Source organism: Semicossyphus pulcher, unplaced genomic scaffold (assembly GCF_022749685.1).
Source record: "Semicossyphus pulcher isolate SPU_LCO1_2020_fin unplaced genomic scaffold, fSemPul1.0.p SCAF_15, whole genome shotgun sequence".
Taxonomy (NCBI): Eukaryota; Metazoa; Chordata; class Actinopteri; order Labriformes; family Labridae; genus Semicossyphus; species Semicossyphus pulcher.
The window spans coordinates 14,120,883-14,148,624 of NW_027211659.1; the positions used below are offsets into that span (position 1 = coordinate 14,120,883).

General features: G+C 43.1%; 1 protein-coding gene across 2 annotated transcripts in view; it reads right to left on the reverse strand.

The window, feature by feature from the left end:
- Window positions 1-27,742, reverse strand: part of tanc1b (tetratricopeptide repeat, ankyrin repeat and coiled-coil containing 1b) — a 70,928-nt gene that overhangs the window by 24,213 nt on the left and 18,973 nt on the right. For both annotated transcript variants that reach the window (XM_069662879.1, XM_069662880.1), the window contains exons 3-8: window positions 22,802-22,935; window positions 20,465-20,654; window positions 17,080-17,403; window positions 6,758-6,880; window positions 4,444-4,725; window positions 4,167-4,321 (exon numbers count right to left, since the gene is read on the reverse strand). In XM_069662879.1, the coding sequence (XP_069518980.1) occupies window positions 4,167-4,321; window positions 4,444-4,725; window positions 6,758-6,880; window positions 17,080-17,403; window positions 20,465-20,654; window positions 22,802-22,935 (1,208 nt within the window). The remainder of the gene's footprint in view (window positions 1-4,166; window positions 4,322-4,443; window positions 4,726-6,757; window positions 6,881-17,079; window positions 17,404-20,464; window positions 20,655-22,801; window positions 22,936-27,742) is intronic.

Here is a 27,742-nt window from a genome sequence, read left to right on the forward strand (position 1 = left end):
TGTCTTCAGATGAAATAAAGTGAAAAAATAATGTGTGGCTCCACAAAGCTAATGTGCAAATCTGTCAAAGAAGTAGGCAACTCGGTGAGAGAGATTTAGCTGAATCCAAACACAGCAGCAGAGGATTAAAATGATCACTAGTCTCTAGCAGCGAAGAAAACAACAGTCCAGGATTGGCATTACATTTCATGGAAGTGAATCAGCTCCATATGTCATCATAAAACACAAGAGAGAGAAGTGGAACTAAATTAAATCCGAAGAAAAACACAGTAACTGATTTAAATATCCTTTTATATATTACACTGCAATGGCGGATTCAGTACTAGGGATGGGTATCGTTAGGATTTTATCGATACTGATAGTTATCAATGTCTTTATTAGGGTGTCTGATAATGTGCCTCTGGAAGGGGTTGTAACTGGGGTTAAGGGCTGTGCTCCTCTTCCTACAGTAACAACAGTTTACATTAACAGTAAATGCACTAACAGTAATAATCATGAGCAATACAAAAATAGATTTCATGGCAACTTAAAATCCACACTTAAGCGAGCTAGCACCTATAGCGTACCTAAACCAACTGGACTCCACTGTAGTGAAGGGAAGGAAATCTTTTACAATACCCTTGCCGACAGCTCTGTGACAATCTGAGTTTTTTCCTGTGTCATTTTCCCTCGTTTAGCGAAGGAGAATGGGGTTAACTTGGGTGTGAGCCTCTGGGACTCGGTGGCTGCACTGGGGACGTACTTGCAGTAATGCTAGCAAACTCATTAGCATTAGTCGCTTTGCTAAAGCAGTCAAACACGCTGCTCTGCTTCAGATTTATAGAATGTTGAACTTGTATGTGTTTCATTAGGTTGCTGGTGTTACCCCCTTTAGACGCAACTACCCTACTTTTACTTAAATTGCACCAAGATGCACCAGAGTTGCATTTGGTAAAGTGAGCCCAAACTTTTGAACACTTTGCCCTGTTCGCCAGACCTACTAGACTTTCTTCAGCGTGAGACCACAACAATGCAACGTCATTGCCTGACACCGAAGGCTTGGTCATCACTAGGGCACGGTTGCCAGCTACATTAGAATGAAAAGATTGAGTGAAAACGACATTAAATAAGACAGAATGTTATCATTAAATACCGATAGAAGCATCATCTGTCTATGAGCTTATCGGTACTTTCGGTACTGATCACGTACCGGCACCAAAAAGAAAGTCTCTGGTACCCATTCCCATTTGATACACTGAACTTGGCTCAACTGTGAACTCTACATTATTTGTGTTACACGCAGGGTTCAGGGCTGTCGTGTGTACCTTTAAAAAACACATTATGACAGTAAGGCGTAAAACAGTGACTGGAAAACTTTACTCTCGGGGAGTTTGATGTCACAAGAATTGAAGGCTTAGTTGGAAAGATGCGATAACAAAGCAACAGAGGAAAGCTGTGAAATTATGTTCGGTAAATAAAGTAAATCAAAGTTAACTGCTGTTTGTATGAATACAATAACTTTGGATAGGTGCAGTGACAATGTACAAGTCATGCAGACGACCGCCTCATCAACGAGCAATAAGAACCACACGAATGATGATGCAATATTTGGCAGTGCACCTGCAGCACTTCATCTACTGACAACAATGAATTCTATGTTGAGAAACAAAGCCGACAAACGTATCTCTGTCTTATGAGTAAGACATAGAAGTTGCAATTAACCATTAAATGAAATGGCCTCAGTGTCCCTGTTATGAGAAGGATTTGAAATCCATGATTAAAAAGAGCTGACAGACTTTGACAGAAGCTGCTCGGTGTTTCATCAGTATTCACACATCACAGGAACAGAGCCCCTGGGAGGGCGCCTGTTGGAAACACTTTACACAATAATTGGCTTGAGGGATATTGCTCGGGCTTCATAGACATTTAGATGAGTCTCAGTGGTATAAAGTCAGCTGTCTGGTGCATGGACTTTAGTGTTCCCAGTAGCAGATGCAAACCACTACAGTAATGCTTAGTTGTCTCATGCCCCATTTCACTGTTAAGGAGGCATCCACGGCAGGGCAGGAGTATTAAACGCTGTTATATGGACACCAGTGTGTAATAAGTAACGTTGGAAATGAGGACAAAAGTAAGATCAATGGCATGAGTCCCATTAGACAGCTGTGTCACCCATCAAAGGAGCTAACAACCCACCATCACAAAGGTATTCAGAATGAAAGGCACGGTGAATCCAAAATGAAACACTGTGCCAACGCTATCTTCTCGTTAAAACTCTCAGCAGGCAGAGCAAAGCGAGTTATTAAATACCCCTGAGAGTTTCAGTGAACAACACGAGGGGAGGTGTAGTCAGTCGTCAAAAACACATGATTTGATGATCATAAACTAATAACAAAAGCACATCACCATGACATGTTTCAATCGTGGCATCCTTAGATGTGGAGCTAATAATTATAGAAATGAAAGACAGCTTGAAGCAGCAATTCCAAGAACCGTTACAAGTGAAGTGGCTACCGTTTCAGACAGGTACGGTGCTGACAACTTGGATAATAATGGAGGAAGTGTTGCAGAAATATGCTCGTTTATGTCTTTGCTGCCAACTCCACCACAGAAAAGTGGCCTACAATAATGATGACAGAGCTGCCGACTTAAACGCAGAAATGTTTCAACTTGCTACTTTAACAAAGTGCGTTTTATATTGAAAAATTCCCTGCTGCCTGTTTTTAGACAAATACGACTGAGGCTTTAATTGAAGTGATTTTAAATTAACCAGGACAGCTTCATTAGCACGCAGCAAAATGGCACAAAGTATGTAACTAATCCCAAATATCTCAAATATGCAGACTTTGTCACAGGCTGGGGAGGAGGGGACTAATAGTGATCAACAGTCCGATTGTTGCTTGGTACCCTAATAATGCTCTACTACTAAATAGTACAATGAATTTATTGTGATATTTTGTAGTAAACTAAATCTACAGTTCACAAAACTCCCTCTGCGAGAAAAGAAGTCTACTGTACATAGAAACCTCTGAAGAAAGTAGAGCTGCACAATTAATCGAATATTAATCGCAATCACAAAATGAAACGTTCCCTGAACTAACATCCACTCCCGCACACCAGGGGGCGATGGAGAGGTTTTGGCTTCATTTTTGGGGGAGCTGGCGAGACCAGTGTTTCGGTTCAACCAGTGACCATGTTAACTGGAGACTTCCAGCCGACAGCGTATGTGGTTGTCGTAGTTACAGCAGCTGTTGAAAACAGGAAGAGAATACACAGCTGTCCTCGTGAATGCCTTTTTGATGAAGTTAATTTTAAGTCGTAGCTTGGAGCACAATTTGAACATGAGCTGGAATATAGCACAAAGTGGAACTGAAAGCGTTGCTCTGTTTATTAGATGTGAAAGTACAATAAACAATGTTGCAGCCCTATAAGAAAGCGTACCATTTAGTTAAATCCAGCAGTATCATTAAAGTGTTCCAATGTCAACTCAGTAAAAGAGCCTGTGGTGTTTTTCAGAGCGCACAATGCAAATGCCTTGAATCTCAGAGCTAAAAGGGCACGCTAAAGACCTGAGCCAAAGTTTTCTATCTTCCCACTGCCTCACAGTCACACTGCAGAGCTGAGATGCCGTGGACATTAATATTAAACTTGCGTTTCATGGCCAAGTCTTAAACTAAGCACCCTGCCTCTCAAATCAAACAAGCCTGTGATATTTAAAGGACTCTGAGAGACCAATGGCAGAACTGTCTTTCATTATCTCAGCGAACTGCCGAAGACCGTCCATATATCATCGGCTGAATATCAAATAAATGAACATAAACAACCATAAATCATATACAAACAATATAAATCAACTGAGCAGAGCCGGTATCAGGATTCTGCAGTGCATCTCATACATACTAAAGGCTACTCTACACACCATGATATCTCTGGAAATAGAAAGGGAAGAACACACAGAGGGAAGTGCATTACGAAGGCAGACTGATATGAACTAATGTAGACAGCAGGTAAGTGAGCATTTGGGTAAATAATTTGCTCTAAGGTGACAAATTGCTTTCTGTAGCTGACTGACAATAATAATAAAGGTTTAAAGGATTTTTTAGGATTAGTAAGACTTTAATTTTCTCCTCCTTTCAGGTTTCCTCAACGCTATGATTCCTCTTTAATGCATTGGCTACAGGTTGTACCTTTGCAGCAAGGCGTTTGACAGCCTCCTCCCTGCGACGCTGCAACTCAGGGGTCCCCGGGCAGCTGTTGGTCCTCAGCGTGTTAGTAGCACTGGAAGGTGGAGTGGGCTGAGGTGGCTGGCTGAGAGGAAGTTCTGTGCTGGAGACCCCACCACCTGCAAGACAGACGGACACTTTATCACATGTATGAAGACAATAAATATATGTTTACAAATGAGTATGTTAGGTCACTTTAACAGCAGTCTCGGAGTTTTGAGTTTAAGTTGAAACTGATTACTTTTAGGGGAGGCACTGGGACTGTTGGAGGCGATCTGACGCATGCGGCCGCCGTGGCAGCTCAGCGCCACTAGCCGGGAGATAATGGCGGTCTTCCCGTAGCCCACGCTGCCCACCACTACAGCACCGTGGTTCTCTGCGGACTCGCTGGCCTTCAGGACATCTTCCAGCTTCTGAAAGAGCCAGTCTCGGCCCACGAACACAGAGTCTGTGGTGATGCTGGGCACCTCGAAGAGCAAGGGCTTGAGCATGATGTCCACGGGTTTGTAGGGAGCAAAGCGAGCTGTGGAAAAAGGGATAAGAAGGAAACAGGTTAGAAATTTAATTGTGTCATTGTTTTTCTCACGAAGGCAAAAATATGCAGCGTCAGAGATACTGCTTTGTAGATACAAGCATGAAATGTGCTTCGGTTCGCTTTTGGATAGTTGAAAAAAGTGCCAACTTCAGCCTTAATTAATCCTGCAATAAGTTCATCCATCCTTTACAGATCAACATGTGCACAGACGAATGTACCCGTATCACAGCTTTTAATGAATGCATTTGGGTTTGTTTCACTGTGTGCCACGTCAAAAATAAACCGCATGATTGTAGCCTTAAAACTGTATACTACTCCATTGTCTGCTTTAGCTTGGATTCATGTTAATCTAAGTGGACTCACAATTATAAAGTGGACTTGAGAGGGGACTCTCTATCTGGTCCACTTCAGCACTAATTAGATCTCAGAACACTTCATTCAGGTCTCTTCTAAAGCCCTGATCCTCTCTAATAATACTGGTATCAATAAAACAACCCACACTGCTGCTGCTGCCTTGTAACAACTATTATTCATGCTGCTGTTGATAGTAAAACTTTATGGTATTCTTGCTACAACTAATAATTTCTGCCTACTTTTATACTGGTCAAATTTAGTTCTGGGCATTTTCCTAAGCTTTAAAGTGGCTGTCTGTTTTTACAATTGTTTAAGGGGGGGTGTAATATGCTCATGTCAAGTTTCATATTTCACTCTGTAATACCTGTGGTGTAGCTTAGCAAAATTACGAGTTAAAAAAACTCATAGTTTTTCTCTCTATGAGTGCAGGTCCTCATAAAGCCTCTGCATGAAACGACTCAGTCAGCTCTGTCCCTTTAAGAAACCCCGCCCCTACAAGCCCACTTTCTTCTGATTGGCCAGCTCTCTGAAGCCTGCTGAAGCATCACAAAGTACTGCGTGTAGAAAAAACAGTGTGAAACCTGGCGTTCACAGCAGCCTGCAGACTGAGCTGAGAACCCTGGGGATTTCTCCAACATACTTTTACCTACAGATTTGAGACTTCACCCACATTTAGAATGGACATCAAACATTGTGACATTATATATATCATATGTACAGTAATGTTCACTGTTTTAGGCAGGTAAATCAAATCAATATTTGGTGTTACTACCCTTTGCTTTCAAACCAGCATCAATTCTTATAGGTACACTTGCACAAAGTCAGGGATTTTGTAGTCAGGTGTATGATCAATCATTTTTTCACACCTGCCTAAAACTTTTGCACAGTGTATGTCTTAAAACCTTATTGCAACGTATCTCAAAAGGCAAGCACACAGATGCATGTGAGGTTTAACAAACATATTTAACTTCTTCTGGGGAACCGCTGTCAAACTTTTTACTTGACCTGGTGTGTGGGCTGTGGCACGTCTCTTGCCAATAATCCCAGCTCCACCACCAGGAAGCAAACTAATTTGATGCTTTGAGCAAACTCATTTAAGAGCAGAACTTTTAGAGACCGTGCATCGAGCGGCAAACAGATGTTCCCGGCACTAACCGAAAAACAAAATACATGCGTGTGAAAAACAAAAAAATCAGTCCGTCAATATTTCAACTGAATGTTTTTGCAGGCAAATGAAAATTAACCCACTGATATGATGCTTCTGTATAAACCTTTTGCTTAAAGAGGTAAGGAAAAGAAAGTTTTCAAAAGAGGGTTAAATAGTTTGAGGACTAATGATGTCATATTGAATTATTTATGTGCCCATCAAATATTCACTCTGTGGAATTTCTCTCGGTTAGACTGAACATATAACTAAGATAAAGGCTGCAGAAGCAAAGGAACCTCACATGATTTTATCTGTAGAGCGAAATGTGTGCAGGAAATTGAATATTACTTAAATTAATCAACTCCTACCATTTTCTTACATTAGAATTTCATCAAACATGTAAAAAATAGCACACTTTATTTCTCCTAAGAATTGGATTAGATGACAAATAGTATATTAGCTGTTATACTCTGTTTTCCAGCTGCCTCGTGTGTAACTATAGCAACAATGTATAGTCACCTTTCGAGTCCTGAGGTGGCCTTCCTCCTGTGTTGTGCCAGGGCAGGCGAATGGACGTACGCAGCGGGGTGTTGCGCTGTTCATCAAGAAAGCTCAGGTCTTCCAGCTTAGTGGAACTGGTCGCTGTTGGCACACAGATAGAAATAAAGAGTGAAGCAGACATTTTGGTGCATCATAACGACTATTGACCAGTACTGCCCTGAGGAAGGTATCTTTTTATCTCAGTGGCACACACAATAGTAAAATCCTGCTGCACATTTGGCATCTATGTGAGAAGAGGAGTGAGAAGCAAGGCACTCTGACATTTGTATATTGCCCAAGGCGATGTGTGCAGGTACCAGTAAGCTGCAGCAGTGAGAAGAAGAGTGTCCCTAAGTGAAGACAGAAGTGCTCCTTTTTTTCTTTGATTTGAGCTGACAGCTACACACACACAAACAGTGAGAGGTCCCCACAAACACACCTACAGGGCTGTACAGAGAGGGCAGATTACCTGTAGCCTTCCTAAAATCACTCTGTACAGTCCTGAAATCAGCCAGTGCTGTCTCGTATTAAAGGACATTTCATTCTAATTTAATCACCATGATCCAGAACACATAATATTTGTAAATCCAGGCATAATCACACAAAACAGCATCAATAATGTGACGCATTAGAGAACACATCAAAAGTGCTTTTAATATTTTTCTCATCTCGAAGAAAATAAGATATTTTCCGCTATGAAAGTCTGTAAACATACTAACGATGTGCATTAGTACCACAAGGTCTCCCATCCAATTGCTTTTCACTCTTCAACAATGCTATCACCATGGTGATCCATGCTCTCTTGGCCCTGCTGAAGAGCAGAATCAAAGCCTCTGCTCTCCACTTTATCAGCCCCGGCTGGGAGAGGCTGTCACAAACACTCAGCTCTTCTCTTCACTCCCTCTCTGCCCATCACTTGGTCGCTAACTTCCTCTCTGGAATGTCCCACTAATTAAAACCCATCTGTTGACAACAGAGTAACTGTGGAAGCGGCCATCATCAATACAACTCTGAGTGGGATAAAAAGAAGGCCCTTGTGGTTGCTTCTACTGCAGTGGATGGTGCTTTCACTATAAACTATTATTGACAAAGTTAAGCTTGACCAAACAAAGTATAAAAAATAATTGTGGACACATAATCTGAAGTGACTGCAGAGCAATACAGCACTAAAGCTAAACTGCACAGCTGGTGTACTTACATCCAACAGCAGAGCCAGGATGGGCAGTGGGAATACTCAACTCCCTCCCCTTCTCACCAGCATGGAACACACTTGGACAGGCAAACAGACAAGTAGGCAGGGTGCAGACCCTCAGCTAAATCCCTGGAGAGTGCTCCCAGTCGATGAGCTCACCGAGGGCACAAAAGCGATTCCTCTGCCCCAGTGCTCCCATGCAGGCACACTGGCAGCATTCAGCTGCAGAGCAGAGGGCTTGGCTGCCCCCTCTCCAGCGCTCAGCCAGTCAGAGCATCCACAGCATTAGGCGCTCGCTAAATGAATGCACAGCGCTGCAAAAGTCACACTGTCTGCATTTGTTGCAAAAATGCATTCACCTCTGTCAATGTGAAGCACGCAGCAGAGTGTGGAAAATAGTTAATCAGAAGAATAATAAAGTGAAAACCAAGAGATCTCGTCGCCAGTGGATGATTACAGTCTCTAATGGGCAGCTGTAGCATTAATCGATGATCCTGGCTGGAGTGGGGTGAGAGATAAGAGAGAGGCTTGCGAGAAAGAGGTAGAAAAAGCAGCAGAATTATAAATAAGAACATGAAGAATATAAGCAGGGTGGGAGCCAGGGAGATGTGTGGAAACAGGAGAGAGAGAGAGAGAAGTTAGACAGTGAATCAACTCTATGCAGCAAATCACCCCTAAAGCCCGATACTGACACGCTGCTGACCACAAGAAGAGGGATTTCTCCTCTTTTACAGTCCGATTTCTGACTTCAGGAGAGTAAAACACAGCGAGCCTCATTTCACATCTTTTTAGCTCACAAGTCCAACAAGCAAAGATTGAAGCTGATGCTCACTTTGTCTTTCTCAAGCGGTCACACACGCCCTCATTTCCATCAGTTACAAAGCATCCCGCACAATAACCATTTTTCCTTTTAGTTAAGTCACACCTCCATAATTCTTGTAAGGCAAAAAATTCCCACAGGAAGCCTTTCCTATCGCCCCGCTCCCTTTCCCCGCCGTCACTCTCCGGATTCCTCCACATTCTTGCACACCTTTACTCATTGATAAAACGTACATTTGATACCTTGAAGCCTCTGCTTGCCGTGACTTTGAAGCTGTACCAATGTGTCAAGACTGTATTCTGATGAAAATGGGAGTCTTTTTTTTTTCCTCAGGCAGGTTTGCCCTTTGAATCCTTCAGCTCTGTGTATCCCATGACAGACCAGAGAGGAGGGCCGATTTCCTCTGCTCCAACCACTGCCCCCCTTATCGCCCTCACTTGACTCTGCTGTCCTCTTTGCCTGTGAATACAATCAGTGCTCCCATCACCTTGCATACCTTCTTGCCTTTTCTATAAGTTTAATAGTTTAAAAGTTTTCTAAGAGTTAATTCACTGTGTGACATTTGTATGAGTAAGAGTAAGAATCAGTTTTTAAAGTATGGATGGAAGTTCTGCAAATTCTCAGTCACGGTAACATGAATTCATTACAAAGTTTCTCGCCATCAACACCTTTACTTTCGTCTTTTCTGAGTGATATGACGTCAAGTTCGTCAACTCAGCAAGCCAAAATGTTCTCCTACGTTCTGAGCTGTTATTAAGGAATGATTCACTTTAACTTTTTCAGTCAGGAATTCTTTATTACGATTATTCTGGATTAGGGATGGGTATCCAGAACCTGTACTTTTTGGTACCGGTATGTGATTTGTCATTACCGAAAGTACTGATAAGCTCATGGACAAACGGTGCTCCTGGCAGTATTTAGCGTTAACATTCTGTTTTATTTAATGTCGTTCTCATTCAATCTTTTCATTCCAACGTAACCGGCATCCATCATGACTTTGCATTGCTGTGGTCTCATGCTGGAGGAAGTCTAGTATATGTCTATATGGCGGACAAAGCAAAGCTTTCGATAGTTTGGGTTCACTTTACCAAATTTAACTTGGGTGCTTCTTCGTGCAATTCATATAAAAAGGTAGTAGTGTAATAGTGGTAACACCAGCAACCTCACGTAACACATACAAGTTCACCAGTCTATAAATGTGAAGCAGTGCAGCGTGTTTGACTGCTTTAGCAAAGCGGCAAACGCTGCTGCTAGCATTACTGCTAGCACATCCACAGTTCAGCCCCCGAGTCCCGGTGGCTACGATGGCAATGCTGCAGATGGGATTAGCCAAACTACATATGCAGTTAAAACGCCTGGTTCTTATAAACAAGCCTGTAGTTATTCAGTCACTGCTGTTAGTTAGCTTCGGTTATTAGCACTTCTTAGTTATGTTCCAATTTAACCCATAGACAGCGTCAGTCAAGCAGCAGCCCCAGCTTCATCTGAGGTGGGTAACCTTAGCAGAAGGTTACACAAAAAGTTGATATGATTCATCTTAATGGGAAGATTTTTCAGAATTTTTTTTTATGACCATCTAATAGTTGTTGATAGATTTCAGACTGGACCAAAGTGATGGACTCACCAACCAACATGCAAACATAGCTCTCAGGAGTCAGGCTGCTAGCTTCGTCAATAAAGCAATAAAGACAGAGCAGCTTTAGAATGTAAGACTTTCGAGTTGAAACAGAAGCCAGGCCACACCTCATATCAAAGATCTATAGCTAGGAAGGAAAGAGACCTTGGATTTTAAGATATTCATGTCATCATAATAGTTAGATATGTGAAGTTCTTCAACAGCTATTACATAATTCTTGCATGGGTGCTGTCAATCAAACTTAGCCAGATGGCTTTGCGGTGGCAGAGAGTAGTTACGAACGCGTTGTCCCTTTGAGATTGGGCATTTGGCAAATTGTGATCCGTCGACGGAGTGCCACTGAGAGGAATATTAAATGGCTCTTCAAAACCCAAGCAGATTGATCGCTGCAATGGTTTTTCACTTTGCTCCTGCTGTGACGTGAAGGCACAGATAATTCTCTTAAGAGATGTCACTGTGACCTCTTCGCAGCTGGAGGACAGGAATCGGTTGTGTTTTGCTTTTTGCTTTCTTTACAATCTCGCACTAAAAAGATCAATGTTTACATAAAGCTGAAGGCAGAGGAGAATCCCAAAGCTACCTGAAGACATTTTTTTAACAGCAGACACTATTGTCTAAAAATTACCGGAGACGAGATGAGATAAAACATTTCAAATGTAAAGAGCCAGATCTAGTTTCATTTTATACTATTCTATACAGTTTGATAGATACCATTCTTAATTTGACTGTCTGACCTTTGCACACATCATTGAGCAACAGATTGTGATCACATGGAGCAGGTGGTGTCGTCCTAATAAAACACAGATGTCACCGTTATCCATAGCTTTGATAGAGGAGCACATCCTTGAGGTTGCTTGTCAGTAGGTTATAGAATCAGGTCAAACGAAGGATCTATTTTCATCTGTGAAATTATCACAGAGCAGGAGTTTTGCCAGACTTTAGAGTAGAAACAAATATTCGTTTGTGTCCTGTTTTACCTCAGCATGACTCAGACCACAAAGCTCTGCTGAATAGCAAAACACCTCAGATGCACTGTGGCACCACTCGTGAGCCCCCACTGACCCCCACCTCAATCTCCCTGTCTGAGAAACCCGACCACAAGCAGCTCAAGCTACAGTTTCAAAACCGTGGAATTCCAGTGGCCAGAACTAATATGGCCCTTTGACTCTGTAAGCCTTTTTAAAACGCTTTGCACGAATGAATCAAAAATAGAATTCTTATTACTTCAGTGTAATGAAGTGCGGCAGGGACGGGTGGCAAAGACACGTGAAGGGACGTATTGTCACCCATTTTAAAAAGCAAACTGTGTTTTGAGATGCAGGAGCATTTGTGGGTGCTGCACCACCTGACAATTTAAAGTGTGATTTGCTGTGATTGCAAGATATTATAAAGATACCTCAGCAATGCCACAAACTACCTAGGAGCCTTACTTTACTGCTACATAGGGTATATATAGGATCTTTGAAAACTCAAAGACACAAAGCCGGGCACATTAGTTGGACTTTCTATGAATCCCACACAGCCCTTATAAGCGGTCAGCTAAGACCTTTAAAGCACAATATATTCTGAAATTAAATGGATGATAAATGTCTGTGGTGCTTATTGAGGCTGCAGATGTGACATCGTTTTATTCCTGCCGCACAAGATATGAAAGAAAAGAGTTTCTTTGAGGAATGGCGGCTGAGATAGTTCCCTCACACAACCAGCTAATGATACAATTACAAACAGCTCTAAAGAGACATCTGAATTCAGCTCTGTCGGCGGTGACAGGTGCTGCCAGCCAACATTTGTGCAAACTGCCACAGCACATGCAAGCTCCACACAGGGCTGCTTAAGTTCCCACAGCAGCCCGGGGACAGGCCAGCCACAGTATGATTTTGTGTGTGTGTGTGTGTGTTCACAGAGGCAGTGTAAATGACACTTCTGAGTAATATGCGGACATTCCTTCTACATGCATAGCTTACATTCTAGAGGCCCAGATATACAGAGGTTTCTTTGATTGGCATGAGGCAGATGGACCAAATCCACTTTGCTTCCATGAAAACATCTCCTTTGTGCTGCGACTCTCTGCAACTTTGTGTGTTTCTATGAAATGTTGTAGTTCGCTCGATATGTTGAAGCAAAGTCAATCGATACAAGAGCAGGTTCAAACAACAAAACAGTAAGGTTTCATCGTTCAGTGGAAAACAGTTCTCTATGAAACCTGGCAAATCCATCCATACATCCCTCCCTTTTCATATTACAGTCAAGGTGTGAACAGGTGGTGCCAGGCTGCACTCCATTTCTTCTTCACAGCCGAAACTCCAGCTCTTCCTGGGGGATCCTGAAGGTGTTCCCTGGCCAAGTGGGATATGTAATCCTTCCAGCTTGTTTGGAGTCCGCCACAGGCTCTCCAACCAGGTAAATGCCAAATGGATGCTGCTTTTCAGCTTCAAGGAGCACAAACACAGAGATCTTTTCAGGACAATGTGTCCAAGCTCCCAAACACCCTGAGAGAAAACGTTAATTTGAGTTAATCATACTTTTTTTATTGCTACCATGCTGACAACCAGAGACCATAGACCTTTGTCTTCATGGCTAACTCTCCACAACAACACTCCAGTGCAAGGTCTGCATCACTTCACACAAATTCACCTCTGGAACTCATCTTCCATCCTACTCTCACCTGTCAAACTCACCCTGAGAGAGTGGACCTCATTTGGTGCAGAAGTCGCTCCCAACCCAAAGGGAGCAATCCACTATTTTCAAACAGAGTGTCATTTCTCAGGCCTGGAGGTGATGACTCTCATCCCAAGAGCATGGTATAGAAACTATTTACTCACACCTAATGATGACAACAAACCAGCTCTATCTTTTATTCTAGATATGACATGTTAGCCTGCAGGACCGCATAGACCATTAAGTATCTAGGCAGCAGTGTGTCAGAAAAAATGAGTCAATAAGGGGTGTGCTGGCAGCCATCTTAAAGGAGGGCCAGTGCGGCGATTTTCAACCTCAGTCCTATCATGCTATTACGGGGAGCTAACGCCATTATGGTAGGGGAAAAAATGCAATTTCACTCTGTCTTTGGAGGACGCTATCTGCTTCTCCAGTGGGCCCTGGAAAACCTTCGCTAGATTACATAAAACGTGTCATCTGGCCGAGGCCAGGGAGCTTGCTAAACTACACTTCCTTAATCTTGGATGCCCGCCTCCGATGTCATGTCTCGTTCAAAATCATCGAAATGTAGACTGCAGACCTGAAGATTTTTTAGACGATCCGCTTGTATATTCTCATCGTATATCGGATTCTGTAGCGCTCTGAGCCGTTGCCAGCAGCAAAAACGGTCGTATTTCTCTCCAGCGTCTCTCGCTGGGCTGTTCCTTTCAGAGGGAGGAGCGCAATGCACGCTGGGTGTTGTAGGAATGTAGAATGGGTGAAACCACGAGCTGTTTGTAAAACTTTCTTCACAGCTATGGCGCCAATTTCAAATAGTATTGCTTCTATCGATTACAGAGAATACCAGCTTTGACTGACAGTGGCTTTTTCCAGGGTAGAACTGCTCCTTTAAGGTGGTATTACCACTACAGCTGAAGTTTTGCAGTATTTTAAAGCAACGACATTTCTTTCCATAATAGAGTTTCACATTCTTACTCTAAGTCGAAGGAATATTTACAGCATACACCTTGTTATTTAAAGTGTTGGCACACAGAGACATAAAATGTAGAGCTACTGGCACACGGAGCAAATTCACTAATGATGAATGCAATTTTGTTTGTTTTGTACAATGGGATCTCTTCCATTAAGCTCCTTCCTGCTTCAGTAATTGCTTCTCCAGAATCATTATTTTTTATTGAACATAATTTCCTTGAGCATCAACTGAGAAGAAAGCAGTCTCCCTGGAACAAAGTGACATTGCCACGGATCGGTCCAAACCATAAATGAAGCTGTCTCAACCGTGTCCTTGGTGTCCTCTCCAAGGGCTCTGCCACACAGCGTAAAATCTGAGGTGTGAATTCTGCAGGTCCCTAGAGGGCAACGCTGCATAACTATGACATCAGCCCATAAACTCTTGGAGCACAGAGGGGAGACGAGCACGCCGGCGCTCACACGCAAACCAACACACATAAAGAGTGGAACATAGCCTGGTGTGTTTGCTTTATGAGCTGGTGTGTGTCTGAGCTGCTCAGGTTTATGTTAGTGGTAAAATAAAGGTGGGATGTAAAAGAAGAGGGGATCACGGAACAATAGAACGACCATTGAACAGGCGTGTTCAGCACAAAGCCGTGTACCACTTCTACTCCTTCTTTTGTAATGTGGGCACGAATTCAACTGAGGGTTGTAGACACAAAATGCAAAGCCATGACATATAGTTTATGTCTGAGAACAAGCACTTCATCTAACTCTCTCAACAACAGTTGAAGTGAACCCTATAGGACAAACCCTCTTCAGCAGATAAGCGGGCTACTTGTTGTAAACAGTTTGGGATTCAAGGCAAACATGGCACCTTTACATTCAATCATGTCTATTCGGCAGATGTTGTTTTTTTCCGTCCAAGGCGATTTAAAAAAAAGTGCGTTTGAACTCAACAGGGACCTGAGCTACACGTCTTCAAAGAGAGAAAACACTCTGATGTGGCAGCAGACAAGAGTGAATAGTTACTGTTTTTCATCAAGGTCAAACCCAAGGGAGGCATATTTTCTGCAGGAGCAGCAAAGCACTCGAACTTCAGAACATTTGCAGCTGTGGTGCTCGGGTAAATGCTTTTTCACCTTGTGATGTTACCCAGCAATATGCACTAAAGAGACATCATCTTCCTCCTTCTAAAAACGAGCATTCACAGAGAGTTTTACTTTTCTGTCTGTCTGGGTTCTGGTGTTTTGCTTGCTGTCTCAGTCTGATTGTTTTCTGTACTTTGACTCATCTTTATCTTGGCCTTTGATCTGACCAGACGCCACTTATAGTTTCACGCTTCTTCTTCCCCAGTTTTGTTGAGCCTGCCCCTGCTTTTACAATGTCAGCTCAGTAATGTGATGGGCTGCTTTTTCAATGCAGTGTGACGTACAGTTCTACAAACTGTGTTACCCACATCTCTGATCTCGGAGCCCATCGGCTGAAGTCTGGGGACGATATAGCCTCTGGGGACAAAGGTGAACGTGCCGGGTGTTTAGCCAGCGGTTAGCCATAAACGACATCCAGTCAAGACTTCCGGGCCTTGCCTTTGCCGAAATTTCAACATCATGATGCAGATTTGAAAGAAGTAAAAATGAAGCTTTGTCAGGTCTGTCCTCAAGAGGAGATCATTTCTGATGCATTCAAGTTAGTCAGGAAATCAGAACGCTGACACAGCATCAAGGGCATTCATCTCAAGTTGAATTTTAGATCTAGAGCAGATTGTTAGCTAAACTTGCTGCAGATATCTTTTCGATCGATTAATAAGAAGGTAAATCATTGTCAGATAGCCGCTGATGGGAGCAGGGATGTCATTATGTCCCGCCTGCATACGCCGCAGCCTGCTGATACGTGATTGGTCAATATTACTCTGACTACAAGCGTAGTACAAATGAAAACCAGAACATTTGCCAACCTAAAATCCACATTCCTGCTGACAGATTCTACATTTCTATGTAGACTCTATAAATATCTCAAAAAGCAGTCTTCCCCTTCCCTGGGACAGTGCTTATTCCATCCAAATTAATGTCCTTTAATATCATGCTGTACTCTGCCACTTCTATAAAAAGCAACTGTTTAACCCATGTTTTTTTGTTTATATTCTTGTTATTTCTACCATATTGTCAACTTAACACCAAGCATGTGCAGCATGTTCCCCCGGGTATGGAGCAAGATAAACAGCATGTGTTTGCAATCAGGGCTGCAGACTGGTGATTTTACAGTTTAATAACACATTAAAATCCAACAGTCCTTAGTGAGTCCTCAGGGTGTTTCACAGCTGAGAGTGTAGAACTAGTAGTTATCAAAGAGTAGTTCAATCATGCTGTTAAGTAAGGGTTTGGTTTTTGTTGGTCTCTGGTAACCTTAAAGGAAGACTTTTGCCCGGGTTTGTTACAACAACAGGGCGAAGGTCAAAAGCAGCATAAACAGAGGGCGGCAGTGTGCGGGAGATCTGGGGATGGAAAAGGGGGGAAAGTCAGAGGGGGAAAAGGGAGGTAGCAGCAAGGGGATGTCAACAACTGTGACAGCTGTGTGGATATGGCGAGCTGAGCCATAACAGGGAGGCTCCAGGGCAGGAATGCAGAACAGATCAGCCAGACAGTGGCTCTCGCCTGGGTCCAACATGGCAGGGCAGGGCCGAGGCACAACTCACAACAGCTGCCTAATCCCCAAGTTCTGCCTTTAACCCAACTCCCCATTGAAACCTAGTTTCTGAACAACCCTAACTTCTTATTCGCTCTATTTCTACACAAGCCTTTTCCTGTCTGTGTCTGTCACTTGGTTGGAGTGACACAACACTTGTCAGCCTCAGGCACAGGCCATATCATAGCGGTACAATCTTGATCTGACAGGCGATGCAACGCAGAAGCACAGAGTGACAGTTTTTCTGTCAGCATAACAAAAGGTTACTGGGATACAAGAAGAAGTAAAATGTTTCATGTAACGCTAAATAGATGGAAAGGTATCCAGATGTCAAGAGCTCAGAAACCATCGGCTCTTACCTGCTACAGAGTTCGGCCTCGGCATCATGAGAGAAGATGTCTGTGGCGGGTATGGAATGGGTCCCTCAGGTGAGTGACTTGGAGGCTGTGCTGCCCCTGATGATGTGTTGCTTTGCTGCTGCTGCTGCTGATCCGTCCTGGACGGGGTGTCGGCTGGTGTTGCAGGGGCACTGTTGGAGTCCTCTTCCGCCACAGGAGAGCAGGTATCAGCCCGCACACTCTGCGACGGGCCATGGCGCCCGCTGCCCCTCAGGCTGCCATCCTTACTCCACTCCAGGCTGGAGCCGCTGCGGTCATCGTTCTCAGAGGAACTAGTGATGGTGGCTGAGAGGAGATGAAAACACAGAGGGGATTAGAGCGAGTGAGGGAGGTAAGATGAGGGTAAGAGGCGAGAAATGTGACAGTGGGTTTCTTTGTGCGCAATGAACATTTATCTGTCTTCATCTCTGCTGAGATACTGAGCTGTAATGGAACTTTTAAATTTGAATAACTCCCTGCTTTTCCTCATTGCCCTTATCAACACTGTTCACCACCTGAATTCTTATGACAGAGTCTGCTTTCACTAAAGGAACGATATGAAAGCATGGATCCAAAATCATACAATGTAAAAAAGGACTGGATGAAACTGAAACATGGATGAAAATAAAAAGAGCAGAGTGAGAATTAGTGTTGAAAACAGCCTTTGGAAGTTGTGAGTTCAGACAGGTGTTGAGCCAACACGACAACAGATCCTTTAATCCTTCCTCAGGCCCACCCAGCCCATCCAGTACGATGCTAAAAGACGACCAAAGCTACATATTGACAAGCAGCTGGATACAGAGACACGTGCACAGTCAGAAGACTGGAACTGACTGGCCAGCTGTTTGCATCACACGCGCCTAATCTTCATTTCATAATGCCGCTGCACGTTGCATCATCGGTAACACTAATAGATCACATCCTGGACCTTGTGACTCCTGCCGCTGTAGAGCTGCACAAATATGAAGTCATTCATGAAAATCACATCCAAGCATGGAATCAGGAGAGCCATTTCGCCGTACAAAGAGCTGGTCACATCTAAAGGGGCTGTTGTACCTCCATCTACAGAAATTCCTCCGGGAGCTGTTTTCTCCTAAATTCCACCAAGGAGCTTTTAACGTAATACAAAGCCAAATTAATGTGCTTTTGCAAACAGAGTGCGACTCAGACTTCAAAGAGCAGGCGACATTAATCACAGGCTGGAATCTGACTTATGGACACAACATAGCCTTGTTTTCTCCATTCCTGCAAAGTCTTATCATGGCCAGTGGAAGGCAAACGTCACAGTCAGTGTCTCAAAATATAAATTTGAGAGGAGCAGAGTAGCTTTACAATGAGATAGTCTGTAACACATGTGTGCATCATCCTGGGTGGCAGCATGTCGATGCTCTATGCGGGGAGATCCTACATCAAGTTTCCATAAATTATTTAGCAGCTAGCTATGATACTGCCCTGGGGGGACAGAATGACTGACTCATGATAATCAGCTATATCAACTCTGCAGAAATCCAACATATTGTGATGTATCCGGCGTAGGCGAGCACTGCTTTCTACTGCAACAATCGTGTCAAAAAGCCACATAAACAGGCATTAAATGTGTGACATCATAGTTGCTTCACACAAGGAACAGAAATTGGTTCCCTCTGCGCAAAATCAACCAGTGCTTTCAGAAATGATTTAAGTTCAACCAAGGATTTCTGCGGGATCATATGGTTACAATTGTGCATTGAATCATCACACAAATGTTGAAAAACCCATTTTGAGAATGAAATTCTAACATTTGTGCGGCTGCTCGCGCTGCAAGCTTTGCGAGCAGAAACAGCAGACGGATTAATATATCAATAGACCATGCCACATTCCTGTCAGCTTATATAAATCCCCAGATGTCTTACAGCGCTATTACCAGAGATATAATACAACCTCGAACTGTGGCAACTGTCACCTCAATGCTCTCTTATACCAGAACAGCTCTATGCAAAGCTAGTAACTGACACATGGTGGAGGATGTATACGGCCTTACACAGATGCTATTCAGTCTGACAAAAAATCTGATGGGTTTAATAAAATGATGAATGAGTGAAGCAGCGCAGGTGAGACTTCTGCTTTGTCACAAAGTGCACATGAGGTAACAACTGTCAGACTGAAAATTAGAAATAGAAGAGCTAAATGGAAGACGCTTCAATAGCTTGTGATAATACAGTTAGTGTGTGCTGCTGAGGTGTGTATTGTGCATGAAAAGGCTACTGAGAGGGCAGCAGAGTCTTTGTCATTACGTTTTTATCAAAAAATAGCCAGTAAAGGAGCCTCTGATACACTGCCATGTTTCATCATTACTCTGTGGTTGGATGCTAACGCTCCTTACTCAACTATTGATTCACTGCACCTAGCTTCTCACTGGATCTGCAACAGACTTGGCTCAACAACAGCATCCCTGGCAAGGTTATTGACTATTTTGGCAAAGGCCCCACAGGTGCGTTTTAAACCACAGTGAAGTCAATTCGAAGCTATTTGACAGACATTCCAGAGCACGCTTTATGCTGGCTTAGTGTTGCATCATCCTGCCTCGAATGTAGAGGCTTTTTAACCCTAAACATTTCCTTCATTTCCATATGTGGCTTTCTTCTATATCCATTTATGCAAACTAGCAGTCTGTTTCCATGTTTTTAATGTCATGGTATCAATGGTCTGTAGTGTGACGACGATATAGCTTCTGGGGACAATGGTGAACATGCCGGGTGTGTCCGGTTTAGCCAGCGGTTAGCGATAAATGACTTCCAGTCAAGGCTTCCTTTTCAGCGTGCTGCATTGTTTACAGAAAAAGAAACCGTTGTTCTTGTCATTTCCTTTAATTATTGACGGGTCTTGTCTTTGCCGAAATTTCAACATCATGATGCAGATTTATAAGAAATAAAAACGAAGCTTTGTCAGGTCTGTCCTCAAGAGGAGAAGAAAACAACTTTTAAGATGCTCGTTTGTTGAACGGAGGTCGGATCGATCATTTCTGATGCATTCGAGGAAGTCGGGAAATCTAAACGCTGTCGTGACACAGCATCAGGGAAATTTCTCTCAAGTTGAATTTTTGATCTAGAACGGATTGTTAGCTGAACTTGCTGCAGATGTCTGTTTACAGAGATTAATAAGAGGCTAAATCGGCGTCAGATAGCTGCTGAGCTGTGATGTCATTACTACATTTGCGCCAAGAGAGAGAATTGCATGGGCCACTTTTTAGCATGTGCTAAAAAAAAAAAACCTGCCTGCCTTTTTTGTTCCATCATTGGTCAAAAAAGTACCTTTAAGGAAGGACATTGTCTGCCCTGTACCATAGACGTTGCTATTGGCTATGATAAAGTGCCTTGATATTTCTCACCTATGATCCCACTGTCTTTGCTCTCAAGTGTGGAGCTGGGGCTTGTGATGGTCCCGCAGGGGCTGGAGCGGCTGAGAGGGGGCCGGCTGGTCGTGCTGTTAAGCGTGGAACATGGGCTGTCGGTGTTGGGGGACGCCGTGCTGCTGGTCAGCGTAGAGCAGGGGCTGATACCCTGGCTGGTCACAGAGCACTGGGGGGAAAAAGAAGTAGAGAAAAGAGTTAAGGTACTCCAAGAATGTGCTCTTTGAATTAAATATGTCAATGAAGCATGAAGTAAACTCGATATAAACTGTCAGCTGGCAACATGCTCGCATTTTTTCAGCATGAGCAGCAATAAACACAACAAAAAATCATTTCCCTTATTTGGAAGGAGAATTGAGAAAACGAGAATTTTGATTGAAGCTCGTTGCCTATCTGACCTGGATCATGTAAAAGCAATGCGAAACTTTCTCTCACAAATAAACAAGCCTTTCACGTGTGAGCATGACACACAAGCCGAAGGGCATGAGCACTGCAGAAAGAGCAAGGCTGGAAAATTACACACTCATATGTCTGCAAGAACCAAAAGAAGCCTGAAGAGAATTTCACAAGGGAAGAAGTCTCTACTTTGTTGTGACACAAAGGATACCTTTCTAACGCCATCAAGCCTGTCTGACAACCATACAGCAGCTGAATCTGTGACCTAACTGACAACCAAAGAAATCCAAATTAAAGCTGGTTTGTCCTGTTTCCCATCCTCCTTCAACTGTATTCTGATTGCACACAATATACTGTAGCTCAAAGAAGGTCATCCTTGTCCCAGTGTGAGAGGAGCCAAAGCCTTCCACACTGCAGAAAGCCTGATTATCGCTCAGTAAGTTCAAGTTATAGTGCTACACGTACAGACAAAAAGACACCAATGAATCTAGTTTCTAATTTAAAAAAATTCCACATGAAATACTGAAATTGAAAACCACTGTTACAAGCCCAGGTTAAATTAAATTAACCCTTATCCTCAACACAACAACACTCTCCACCATCCTTTTGTTGCCTGAGGGACTTTCACCCACTGTTCTACAGCAGCACTTACCACAAGGTTGTGTATTGCCTCAAACAGACTCTAATTAAAATCACAGAAAACAACCACAAAAATGTCAAACGTTAAACCTGAACTGCAAAACACCAAACCTAGGCTCTTCTACATCCTGTATAAACCTAAATATTTAATGATTACTATTTACCCTAACGACTATAGTTCTCATGGCTCGTATAAACTGAATTCACAAATAGTGCTGCTGTTTAAAGGTTTGCATGTTTGCACAGTGGAATGCTGGGTGAATACAAACAGCCCAACAGGAAGGATGCTGCATGGTTTCAGGCATCATTAAAAACTTGTGGAATGCTAATTTTAGCAACACAACTTTTCCTATTTTTTACAAAAGCATTCCAGTAGTTTTTTTGTTGCAATATTCAGCCCCCCGGCTGCAGCCTAAAGCCTCCTAACAAGTTACAGGAAGAGCCAAACAGCTTACTGACATTTAATAATTTACTGTTAAAGGCAGAACTTAAAACATCACGCTGAGTTAGAAATGCTGTAAAACAGCAGCATGTAGGAAATAAGAATTGCTCACAGATGACAATAATGTGCTCCTCCCTAACTGAGTTCTGGAAACACACACACACCTACACACACACACACAAAAAACCATTACACTCCCACACTGCCCGCCGCCTCTTTTCACATCTCATGAATTTCACTCATAAGACACTTTGTAAGTCTCTTTCCAGAATCTCCACTTCTGTGTCAAAACGTGTCCGAGACACGAGATGAATGAGGGAAGCGTAGCGTGCTGCGCTTTGCTCTGCTCTTCACACAGCACCAGCTTAATTAGTAGAGCCAAACAAACTGAGGCTCAGACCTAACATAACTCTATTTCTGGACCCGGGCTCAGACACTCTCGTTGCATACTCGAGAGCCCCTGGAATAGCACTCAAGTTACCGTGGGAGACTTACAACCACGCTAAAGATGTTGCACTGGAATATAAGCACATGCAGTCGGTTTTAAATACACTTTCTTTAACATCTCAAACAAAACACTTTTGACAGTTACCGTTGTTTGTTGTGCCCAGGAATTAATTCCCAGATGTGCCTCCTAAATCTCCATCCAATGATAATGCACAGCAGGGAAAAAATGACTCAAGCTGCAACAAAATAAATCCAGTCTTCTGTTACACTGTCACAACTCCCTCAGCCTCACATCCTCACCCTCTCTCCTCTATCTCTCTATCTGTGTGCTGCAGCAGCTGCTGCTGGCAGAGGGAGGGAGTTGGAGGGAAGGGAGGGAGAAAATGAAATACCTTCTTTTCATTCTTGTCGTCCATAGGTATGCGTGCCGTACCCGGGATCCCTTCTCCTAATAAAAAGCCGAGCCTTGTCATCAGTTCCTGAGTGGCAGGGGAGGAGGAGCTTGGCTGTTTCTCTGCTTGCAGCTCTAGAGAGAGAGAGAAGGGGGGAGAGAGAGAGAGAGTTAGCGGGCAGATTCCCTCTCTCCGCTGGATGGCCCACACAGGGCTGCTCTGCCTGCCCTGCCCTCAGCGGCTCTGCTCTGAAATGTTATGCTGCACTCTCCAGCTGCTGCTGATGTGGTGCAGACCCGGAGAGGTGGGGGGGGGGGGGGGGGCAAAGGAGTGAGAGAGAGAGAGGGAGTTTGGTGGGGGCAATGGCTTGTGTGTGTGTGTGTGTGTGTGTCTGTTCTAAAAGAGTCTGAATGCATGTGAATGTCAAGCATTGTTAAGAAAGCAGAGACCGTGTGTGAATGTGTGTGTGTGTCCTGCAACACGCCTTGAGTGCCAATTTCAGGGCTTGTGGTTGTTTACAGCTCTCACTCATAGAGCCTCTGAATATCAATGAGTGGACATGGGGTTTTTTTCCAGCACAGCTTAAAGTTTCTTTGGTCTCCATTCTTGAGGCTTAATACTTGTTTAGAGTGAAATTTCAAGGTTGGGGCGCCGTCAACAAGACAGAGACCACTAGCAATTTATTTTCTGTTTATAGGCATTAAACCCTTCAAATAAGAGACTTTTTTACTATCTATACATGTAGCAAGCAATGTGGATGCGGCAAACTTTATAAGGTAGAGTCATAACATAACAGAGAGAGAGAGAGAGAGAGAGAGAGAGAGAGAGAGAGAGAGAGGCAGATGTCCAAGGTACAGAAGCTTATTATACAGTTCTCTGTCAGCACCTTTCCTTCCTCTCTCCTTCATTTCCCCCTTTACCCTCTTTCTTCCACAGTTCTTAATAATGCTGGCAGTCAATCTGATTAAATGCAAAGAGTGAACCGCAAGCCACCAAGAAAGCAAAAAAAAAAAAAGACACTATGCACACACACACACACACACACACACACACACAAATACATATAAACATTTTTGGGCATGCAAATGGCTATATAAAGTAGGGGTCAGAATTGCAGGGTTACTCATGATACGATATGCAATACGATACATGGCCCATGATTATGATTATATCATGGTACAGCGATTCTGCGATAATTGATACATTGGAAGACAATCATATAATGATACATGTGGCTCAGTGGTAAACTTGGTTGGGGGTTTAATCCCTGACTGCTGCAGTCACATGTTGAAGTGTCTTTGGGCAAGACACTGAACCCCGATTTGCTCCCGGAGGCATAGCCATCGGTAGGGCTGCGTAATATGACCATCATCAAAACGATATGAAAGTGTCTATCGTATGTGTTTTTCTATATCGTCTCTATCGTGATGTCACAGCGATGTTAACGTCATTTTGACAACGCTTTACGTTCTAATCCTTGCACATCGGAGTGAACCTGGAACGAAGAGGGGGGTGCTGCCTTTTAACATGGACATTAACGTGCAGAAAAGGACTCAGACTCAGCCCAAGTGAAAACAGAAACTCAGCACTTTTTATTTGTCAAGTATTTATTTCACACAGGATTATCCACAAATGGGCGTTAACATGTGGTTATTTCATATGGGCTAATTATTTGTTAAATTACCAGAAAACGCAATATATTGCGATATATATCGTTATTGAGACATGAACAACGCTATATCGTGATATAGGATTTTGGCCATATCACCGAGGCCTAGCCATCGGGTATGAATGGGCATAGATCTGATTGGAGATTGGCACTTAGGCCTTTGTAGTAGTGTAAAAGCACTGTGAGTGGTCAGAAGACTAGAAAAGCGCTATATAAGTACAGTCCATTTACATCACGGTATCTGATTAACTTCTTTAGCCAATTAATTTCCGCTCACCATCTGTCATGTTATAAGTGCCACCACCAAGAGGCATGAAGTAGTGACGCAGAGAGCAATAATTGTATTGCACAAGTCAGGACGACAATATGTTGCCGTATGGATATTTTGTCCCATCATTAATAATCATGTTTTTCTTATAGTATTAAAAATATTTTCTTTTATTCACGAGGTTGGATGAATCTCCAACCTGGTCAAAAGACTAATCTCCACTCCTCCATCTTCTCTAAGATAAGGTCTGTTTTTTTACTCGAACATTTTTCAATTTACATTTGCCTGTCTACATGGCAAAGCAGCAGCCAACGTGCGAAAAACTGATCTCTGTCTGTATCTTATTTCAAGTGCAAGTCCTAAGGGACTCTCCTGGAAGAATACAATCATACTGGATGTCATCATAACACCATCTCTCACACCACGGCACCATACTATTTCGGTGAGTTTCAACCTGAGAACTCCTGATTGGGAATGTTCCGGTAATGCCGTCTTACAAATTAACAGTGTGTGTTTAATGACTGACTCATCAGTCCTGGAGCAAGAGGGCTGTCCTGTCGCCTTCCATCCATAGTCTGCTGTGAAACAATCCTACGTCTATGTTTGCGGGGTCTGTTTATACCTGTTGTAGCTGCATGCTCTAATTTGGTCGAGCATGTTTGACTTCTGTTGTGTCCTAAATGTAATTTCCTTGTAGAATTTGCAGGAGCCTCAATTAGATCTTGTCATATTCAATAGGAACTCTCATATGTCAGGTAATTGGAAGCCTGACGGCTGCCTGATCTTCCTCGGGGGTATTTTTTATATCATTTTCTATAATTTCCTTGTCGAAGTACAAATGCAAAGTGCGGGAGTGAAATGAGGGAGGGAGTAAGTCTGGATGTGCAGTCCTTGGATTAATGAAGTTCATATGTTGGATAACATTTCATTAATTGAAGGACTCTTGGTAAGAGGTTATTAACATGGTGTGATATTAAATGTAATAAACAATTTACATTCTATAACCTAACAACCTGTTGACGCATTTGATGCATTATTTTTTATATTCAGGGGAATGAATAGGGGGCTGCACAGTGGTGCAGTGATTAGCGCTGTTGCCTCACAGCTAGATAGTTCCTAGTTCGAACTCCCACAGTCCAAAGACATGCTCGTCAGGTTAACTGGTCTATTTATTCTAAATTGCCCGTAGGTGTGAGTGTGAACGGTTGTCTGTCTCTATGTGTCAGCCCTGTGACTGACTGGCGACCAGTCCAGGGTGTACCCTGCCTCTCGCCCAATGACAGCTGGGATTGGCTCCAGCCTCCCTGCGACCCTGAACAGTATAAGCGGTATAGATAGAGAATGGATGTACGGGAAGGAAGGAATAGGAAGAGTGAGGAAGAGTGATGTAGAAGAGCTGGTGGAAATCTAAGCCAACATGGACCTGAAGTCCTAAACCCCCAATGTCCAAGAGAAAAGTGATACACCACAGAGCCCCCGACTTTAGGAAATATATTCCTCTCCAGTCTTGGTGTGGACTATTACTTTCTCGCTTCTTGTTAATATGGATTCTTTCTTTGAAGCATTGCTCTGAGTGATACCACTAACGGGGTTATATAGCAACAACAATGAAGGAAAGTGTAGGTTAATAGTTGAGTAAGGATGATATGTAATGTCAAACCGGCCAACAGCATCAGCGGAAGAGGCAATATACAGAGCTGAGACCCAAAGAGCAGTGATTTGTATCCCAGTTCGGTTTTACTCTGCCCTATTTACCACAATCATCTCTCTTCCTGAGCATGAGCTATGCAGAGTGAGCCAAAATCACATGCATGCAGACAAAATATTCAACTGAGAAAGACCTGTTGTTAAGGTAAATCTCAACGCCGCTGTAGAATCAGGGGGGAAATACAGTCAACACAGAAGCTCTGTAGCACAGAAGCTAAGTTTGCCTTGGTTGAGAAAGGAAGCTGCTAAAGCTAATGAAAAAACACTACATGCCAAATAATGTGAACACTATAGACATGCCATGCCTGATAAGCTAATTAAGAGTCGTGCTCAAGGAAGCTTCCCATGCAATCAAAAGACAAACCCAACATCCCACCACAGCTTCTTCCAATCACAGCTCAAAGTGTCCCTGTATGCTTTGTTCCACTGTTATTCTCATACTACCCGTTTCAACAGCTGGACTGTCTGCCTTTGAAAAGTGGATGAATTTTTATACGGACATACGCAGCATGCCTAATCAAGCAGATTGCACAAGCGGTGAGAACTAATTCTCCACTAATTTAAGAACAGCAAAGCTTCTCGAATATCCTTGAAAACTTATGCTGGACATGATTGAAATGCAAACAGCTGGTCTGCTATCACTAAGGAAAGTAAATCATGCCAGCAGCTTCTAAAAGGCTAGAAGACATGGCTTTGCACATGTTAGTCATGTGCCGAGCCTTCAGCCAAGACGCAAACGTGTTAGACAAGATACTTGTACTGTAATTTATGCCAAACAAGCACATATCTTTAAGTTGAAATTGGTCAGAAAATTCATGTTAGCTTTTTAAAACGTCTGCCAACTGGGTTGACAGCTTTCTGATGTAAGTATGTGTCTAATGTTGGCACTGACTCTCGGCTTGTTGCACCGCCTCTGACAAAAGCTGCCTCCGAATGTGAGGAAGTGAAACTCTGTTCAGGCCTGCGAGGAAAGCTAGCAATTATCATGTTGGCCTCAAGGTTTCACTCGGAATTAATTGTATATGCACTTGTGAATGCTAAGCTAAAACACATTGCCTGCTGTACTTGCATCGTATTTGCCCCTTGCACTAAGAAGACCATACAGTGAAGATCAATGCTTTCAGAGGAAGATCATCATGCTCATGTAAAATGTTTGAAAGGAGCCTTTTTAAGGCCGCTGGTGCAAAGATAATGTTGAGACCTGAATGCACACAATACTAATTTTATGGACAGATTGAGGGTCAATGGAAAACAGGATCTATCTGAAGTCTTTGCAAAGCGCTATAATCACGTCATT